This window comes from Anneissia japonica, unplaced genomic scaffold (genome assembly GCF_011630105.1).
Source record: "Anneissia japonica isolate Jap-2015-1 unplaced genomic scaffold, ASM1163010v1 scaffold5088_len281106_cov177, whole genome shotgun sequence".
NCBI classification, from domain to species: domain Eukaryota; kingdom Metazoa; phylum Echinodermata; class Crinoidea; order Comatulida; family Comatulidae; genus Anneissia; species Anneissia japonica.
The window spans coordinates 126,104-133,220 of NW_022714400.1; the positions used below are offsets into that span (position 1 = coordinate 126,104).

Genomic DNA, 7,117 nt, shown 5'->3' on the forward strand with positions numbered 1-7,117 from the left:
ACTAACCTACAAAATATAAAATCTAAAGATGAAAAAGTCTTACAACAAAAAGATAATACCAAGGTAGACCTACAAAACTTAAGGAATACAGACTACGATGTAGAGTCCACTTGTGGTAAAAAAAAAAATTAACATTACACAATTTGATAAGCAACGATACATTTACAGTAAACTATTGTTATGAATTTTTTAGTTGTGAGCGTTTCTCCCAAGCATTCATGATGTATTTTTTACAGAAATTATCAAAAATAGAGGTAGATTCATCACAAATGTGTATAGCATTTGCTAACAACAAAGGAATTTCTATAGTGATTTGTTTTACACTTAACTTATATTGTGTAATTATGTTTGAAAGTCATTATTTTATTCTATATTTATAATGAATTAAATAAAATTAACGATCTCTTCAAATTTTACATCTATTTCTAATGTTAAAAAGTAGCCTGTGTGCGGGGACTTTGTATGCTGTAGCTGTTTTGTAAGTTTGCGTGATAAAATAGCGATTGATACTTACAGCAAACGGCAATCAATAATGAAATGCTACTACCAATGTTTCAAATATATTTTAAACTTACTATATAGTTAGGTAGATTTAATAGATTAGAAGCACATAACTTCGATTTGCATTGAAAATTTTAAAATTTAATGGCAAAATGGGGTGGGGGATGTTCCGTGCCCCTACTGGATCTGCCCCTGAAATATATACATTTTGTGAAGATTTTTTAGGGAAAATTTTTTTTTCTTTCATTCAGAAGATGAAGATGTTGCAAACAATGAAATTTATATCATTGAAAACCTATTGTCTGCTAAGGAGTATATGATCGCTGTAGCTGCAGTAAATGACTTTGCAACTGGAGAACCTTCTTCACCTGAGATATCAGCAAGAACACTGGCCACAAGTAAGAGGCTGTATTCTGTGAATCTTGTCAAGCAGAAATCAGTTCAACTTTGTTACATGACAATGGCTCACAGTTGTGAAAATTAATCATTCCATGGCACAAATTACAAATAATATTAATAATAATGATTATGTATGAATATTTGAATGATATTCTTTAAAAAATAAAAAGTGGAGGACTATTATGACTGGGACTGTCATGACATCTTGTCGTGGGCATGGGTTAATAATGGATGCTGATAAATTAAAGGGCCCAGAACAGTATGGACAGGTTTATGTTTTGATATATATTCTGTCAATGTGTAATAGTACGATAAAAATATCCAACTAAATAAATGAATGAATGAATATTTAAGGCTTGCCATTCCAAAACCAGCATACTGTCAATAAATGTTAAACTAGTAATTAGCATAACAATGTGGCAGTATTGTATACTTTATTACAGAGAAACTGTAATCTTTTTACTCATACCTTTGGCAATAGTAAATCAATTTCAGTAAATGACCTATCATTTTAAAGTTGATTTGTGGACAAAGATCTTATAAACACAAGATAGCGTTCTCCGTGATTTACGCGTACAAATTCTGTAATAAGGCATGAATGGCGCCCTCTTGCTAAATTGGAAACTTTTGACCCTTGACTGCTCTGACCATATTGTACACCGCGCGGTGACTTTACCTTTAGGGTATCAATCCTGTGAACAGCAGAAAGGAACCATCTCAGATCCATGGCAACAGATAGGACGCCCTCTTCCAAAACTGATTACTTTTTCTCTTTGGTATAATAGCGCATGAAATAGCGCCCTCTTGCTAAATTGGAAACTTTTGAACCTTGACCGACGCTTCTATTTGTTACGCGTAAATCGCGGAGAACGCTATCTTGTGTTTATAAGATCTTTGTTTGTGGAGAATATGAATATATCAAGGTTGTAGCTGAAGAAAACTAAAGGTGGGTAATAGACATTTTGAGGGTGGGTGGGTGATAACATTTGGTAAACTCTAATAATGAGAGTGGATTTTAAGGATGGAAAAATGGGTTAATACAGGCAGGTAGAGGGCCATGAAATTAGTTTTAGACTGGGTGGAAAACTTCAAGGCTGGGTGGTGGCCCCACCCACCTTGGCCCATCATAACTACATCCCTGCGTCATTGATGCTGTTTTTTTGGCATGGCAAGCCTCATGTATGTTAACACATTTACCATTAACTCACAATTTAGTATTATAATATAATAAATAACATAAAAAATACACAATAAACAATATTGAATATGTGGCAAAGACAAGCCAAACCAGTCACTCGTTGCAAAAATCAATTTTTAATTATTAATACCGGGTTAAACAGTAAAATGAGAGCTATAAAATGGTAAAAGAATCATTAAATCCAACATTTCCTTATGAAGTTACAAGCATTTAAACATACAGCTGTTTAAAGAACAATATTTCACTAAATCATTAAAAATTGTTGTTTTAAAACTTAAAATGGGGAAAATAACAGCATATCTGATGTGCAGATATATAAAGGTTAGTTAGTGCAATAAAATAGATTTCAAAAATTTAGACAATGCATTCCAGCATGTTTTGGCCATTATCTCTAAAACACGATTTTGCGACGAGTGACTGGTTTGGCTTGTCTTTGCCACATATTCATGATTAATGTTTAATGTGTATTTTTGATGTTATTTGATGTTTTTCGCCCAGGCTTTCCCCCTTAGTTTGGACCTTGAGTCTATGGAACCTGTCCTTTTGCATCCGTTTCTTGTGTCTGATGTTTTGTAATGTTCCTTTAGTGATGAGTCGCAATAAATTTAATAAAGAAAATGATTATTATATTTTGTTAATATGAGCTCCGCACCCACTCCCTTTGTTCATTTTTGTATGATGGTTTAAAAAAAATAGCTTTAATCTTTTATATAGTAGCCATATTTTTTAGCATTTTACCAACCAAAAAACAAGAGGTGAGTGATGGTGGAATTAGGTCAAGGGCATCTGTAAATTGTGGCGTTCAACTGCCCCTACAATTTAGACCAAACTGGTGATTTTGTTAATGTAAAACTGATCTAAATGTTAAGCTATATTTAGTTATTTTGAAATATTGTTTTAACCAGAGACAGAGCATACTGTCAATAAATGTTAAACTAGTAATTAGCATAACAATGTGGCAGTATTGTTGTAGGCTGCTTTGATACAAATGAGGCATGTTGTGGCAAAATGGCTGAGTTGTAGCAAAAATTGAAATTCAAGTTATTGGTATTTTCAGATACCTGGGTATGTGATCTTTAAAATGAGGGGTCATTCATTAAAATTGGACATTTTAAGCCTAAGCTGTTGGAAAGTGAAAGTACAGTACTCTTAGAATCAAGATAAACATGATTTTAAGTAATTGACTTTCAAAGTTACTTGTGCATACATTGTTTAATGGAATGGACTATCAAAATAACGTTAAATAAACAACTTTTTGACCACTTCCAGAACTAATACTTTGGTATATGATTAATAAGACATTAAACTGTTGATCTATAGTGAAAAACAAATTTGGATTTTTAGGCAATTTTTTGAGCTCCCATATTTTATAGCTCATTTACACAATACTGGCCTGTGCGACAACTTAACCATTTTGCAACGACATGCCTCAAATGTTCACCAGATGGCTTGGGCAGCCCACACTATATATGTTAGGAGCCTTCTCTGTGACCTTCGTTAAAACAGATGCTCGTTTACCTATCATCATGTTACAATTATCAGACGAAAATCCTACAACATTGTCCCATAGTAGTCCACTGCTACAAAGAGAGCCATTCACAACATCAAAAATTTTCTGGGCTGTTGCTACATTGCAAACTGGCACCAAAATCGCGCATTCCTTCTGGCACAGTATATCATTGGATTCATCCAGCATTAATGTAAACGGCTGTCTACGGTCTCTCAGGCAGGAAAACATTACTTTGGATGCTTCTGGTTCTAAAAAGAACCAAAAAATATAAAACAGAATTTAGAATATTTTATATAATAATACAAATTCTATGTATTAACCTACAGTTACTTGCCCAAGTCGCATAAAAAAATGCATTGAAAATTTGTTTGACGTGGATAATATTTGACTTCTACAGATCATCAACTAATGGAAACATAAGCATTTTTGGAATGTAAAATAAAATCAACTTAAAAAATATATTCTAGTTAGGCAAAGCAGACTTAGGCAAATTGAAATGTAGTAGTAAATAAAAAAGTGCTTCTACTTTCAGGTGTAAGTAACTTTCAATGTAATTAAATAATCAGAAAGGCTCTCATTTTGGCTAATAATTAATACAAAGAAAGCAGGCCTGTTAAGATCATTTAATATGTTACTGCACACTTATACAGTCATTAATTTATTTATTCTCATAAATACTTTTAATTGATCCAAAACATATTAAAATAATTTATCTTAATATCAACAGCAGTATGAGAGATTAATAAAAGAAAAACTCACCTAATGCATTCCCAGTTATTGCTGCAGTTTTCATGTAAGAGCACCTGTACTCTTTGGCCACCTCGGAGTCTGGAAACATCTGCTTAAAAAGTTGGTTTGCATGCTGAGAAACAGCAAATGGAAGGTTATGTTCCAGGATGAAGGCCGTAAATAATACCTCTGCTCTGATTAATTTCTCTTTCAATGGACCACTCTGTGAGGTGAACTTGAACGTCTGATTCTGGGCAATTTCTTTCGCACATTTCTCATGCTTCTTTCCCTGTAAGTTAAAAAATAGAATTACATTAATTCACGGACATTAAAACTTAGATATATATTGTTATACAAACTAAGGCATAGAGAAATTATGTGCAAAACAGAAGTTAAAAATGACACCAGACCTAGGCCTAACTAGCCTAAGGCACGCATAAAAAAATTGCAAGCCTTTGCCTAGGGCTAGGCTGCCTAATAATTAATTACATAATTAACAGGTAGCAATTTTCTTGCTACACGGCAGGCACTGCAAAACTTATTTTGTCGGCCACGATTTGATAGTGAGTGTGCAACACCAGGGTAGACAGCTAAACATGTATTGCTAGCTTAAAGCTAGGCTTATGCCGGGCCCTAATTAGTACTACGTCTAGGCTAGCCTCGAACAGCACCTTGTGAGTCTGAGAGTCCTCCCCTAGCCCAGGCCTTAACTAGGCTTAGCCTAGGTAGAGATAGGCCCCGGCTCTCCTAGCCTACAGCTTAAAATTTGAATGTAAAATCTTGCCTAAGTTTCAACATTCAGCGTTGCAAACAAATCATATAATACATGAACAATGTATCAGGTTTTTTTTTTATATAATGAGAAAATCAATTTACCTTAATGTGTTTGTCAACATCGTTCTTTCCTCCATGACATACGGTGAACACTACATTACAAACGGTGCACTTTGCAGCATGCGAATCAGACTTGACCCCTATTATACTTGGGTACATTTTCGTGAAATCTGGTTTAAATGAGCATGCGTACTTGCCTTCTTCTGAGGATGAGCAGGCATTTCAAAGCGGTGTTTTGAATTCGGCGATGGCTTTTGCAGGATAGATAGTAATACTGGAATAGATGTTTTCTTCTCAAAAATCGAACGAACTGTGACATATTGGCCCAAAAACTGCTCATGTTATGTTGTTGCCTGTCTCTAAAGTTTCCGACAAAAGCAAAGCAAATTGCTTCGGTTGGGTTGGGGTAGGTAGAGGTGTCAACCACAGTTTATCAAAAGATTAGGCTTAGGCCAAGCAATCATTGTCTACTATAGTAAAGATGTAAATGGGTGCGCCTAGATATTGCGTAATAGCACAACAAAGAATAAATGATTGCTTTGTTTTCAAGTGCCAGCGCAAATCCATCACTATTGTTTAGGTAGCATCTAGCGTCTTGGCTAGTTTTGGGCTGAAAAATAAAGACCAGGGAGCACGATTTTTAACAATTTCGGGATATTTCTGAAAACTCCCAAAATTCGGGAGAAAACTGTGCTTTCGCGGGGGAGCGGGAGACGACCCAGAAAAAAGGGAGAAACCCGTAACTTTTGGGAGAATTGGGATCTCTGCCAGTGAGCTATGGCCTCTTTTGTGTGAAAGCCAGTCAGATTAAGCATCTCTCCGGGGTCAAAGTAGTTAGCTTATTTGTGGGAATATTTGTAGTTAAGAACGCTATTTTCACAATCGTTGCAGTTTTGGCTATTGTATGTTATTTGTCATTTAAATATCCCTAAATACTCTCCATGTCAACTTCAACTGGATCTGGCCCTCGGGCCTGTTGGACAGAGGAAGAAATTAGTGACTTGATAGAGATTAGAATGTTAGTGGAAGACAAGAAATCAAAGAAAAATACCAAAATACATAAGAAAATCGTAGTGAGATTTTCATTTGTGCCAGATTACTCGCAGACAACAGCACGGCAAATCCAAACAAAGTTGAAGGACCTAACTAAGAAAACGGTACAAACAGATTTACCTGGAGGTGGTGAATAAATCGGGATCTTGGGCCCCAAGCTGGCCGATTCACCACAGAATTGGAAACATTGGCGATCGCCCAAAAATGTCAGGTGCGGATGTTGGAGGATCGTCGATGCCACCTCTACCCAGGCCTAGGATCAGAAATCGCAAGTCTAGCATGTCTAACCAATTGGGGATGTGACGTAAACATATTTCCAATGCCTCGAAAGCAGTAGCAAACACAGTTTGGCCATTTTGTTATTTTACGCAATCTCGCTCACGACCCAGCGCCTGAGCTGCTCACGATCGATGGAGACATGTGAACGTGACTTGGCTCTTTAGACAAGAAATTTTATCTACTTTTGTGTGTCTCCACATTAATAATTTACAGTTTCTAAATGCCCAAAATTGCCCAGTTTTGTTTTGGATGCTTTTGTGCGATTTGTTTATTTACATTACATTTGTTCAATTACATTATATATATATATATATATATATATATATATATATATTCATGTTATCATTACCACTATATTGATCTTATTCTTAAATGGGGTTCTCAATGATCATCTACTGTTTCTGGCAAACACAAACCAAATCACAATTTCATAACTTTGTAGGAGTGTAAACATGGTGTAGTAAGGTTTGATGTAAACCTCATTTGTTTACAGTAATGTAAATATGTCCAATACTAAAAAAATCTACCCCAATCTCTTTAGCCATTCTATGTGTTAATGATAGAACCCTGTCATTTTTAGACATGGCACTATCTACACAGGAACCTATAGTTAA

The 7,117-nt window shown here is 35.3% G+C and overlaps 2 protein-coding genes across 3 annotated transcripts in view; one reads left to right on the plus strand and one right to left on the minus strand.

Annotated features, from left to right (window-relative positions):
- The window catches only part of LOC117109009 (neural cell adhesion molecule 2-like), a 32,588-nt gene extending 31,588 nt beyond the window's left edge, over positions 1-1,000 (plus strand). Inside the window, exon 11 of the mRNA XM_033251231.1 lies at positions 753-1,000. Coding sequence (XP_033107122.1) covers positions 753-985 — 233 coding nt within the window. The 3' untranslated portion in view covers positions 986-1,000. The remainder of the gene's footprint in view (positions 1-752) is intronic.
- A 2,410-nt stretch (positions 1,001-3,410) lies between these two features.
- LOC117109014 lies at positions 3,411-6,742 on the minus strand. Of its 2 annotated transcripts, none has more exons than XM_033251236.1 (3): positions 5,369-6,742; positions 4,368-4,626; positions 3,411-3,856 (listed from the first exon to the last, which is right to left on the minus strand). In XM_033251236.1, the coding sequence occupies exons 1-3, from the start codon at positions 5,390-5,392 to the stop codon at positions 3,528-3,530; spliced, it is 612 nt and encodes a 203-aa protein (XP_033107127.1). In that variant the 5' UTR covers positions 5,393-6,742; the 3' UTR covers positions 3,411-3,527. The 2 variants fall into 2 exon arrangements, with proteins under 2 accessions (XP_033107127.1, XP_033107126.1); XM_033251235.1 differs by having other exon boundaries at positions 5,214-6,742.
- Between the last annotated feature and the right edge of the window lie 375 nt (positions 6,743-7,117).

What these genes read in the sequence shown, in the direction of transcription:
- LOC117109014 (XM_033251235.1), bottom strand. Translation starts at nt 5,330, where the DNA reads ATGTACCCAAGTATAATAGGGGTCAAGTCTGATTCGCATGCTGCAAAG. An exon ending in ATGTTGACAAACACATTAAG is followed by an intron (nt 4,627 to 5,213) that starts GTAAATTGATTT and finishes TTTAACTTACAG; the next exon opens with GGAAAGAAGCATGAGAAATG. An exon ending in AATAACTGGGAATGCATTAG is followed by an intron (nt 3,857 to 4,367) that starts GTGAGTTTTTCT and finishes GGTTCTTTTTAG; the next exon opens with AACCAGAAGCATCCAAAGTA.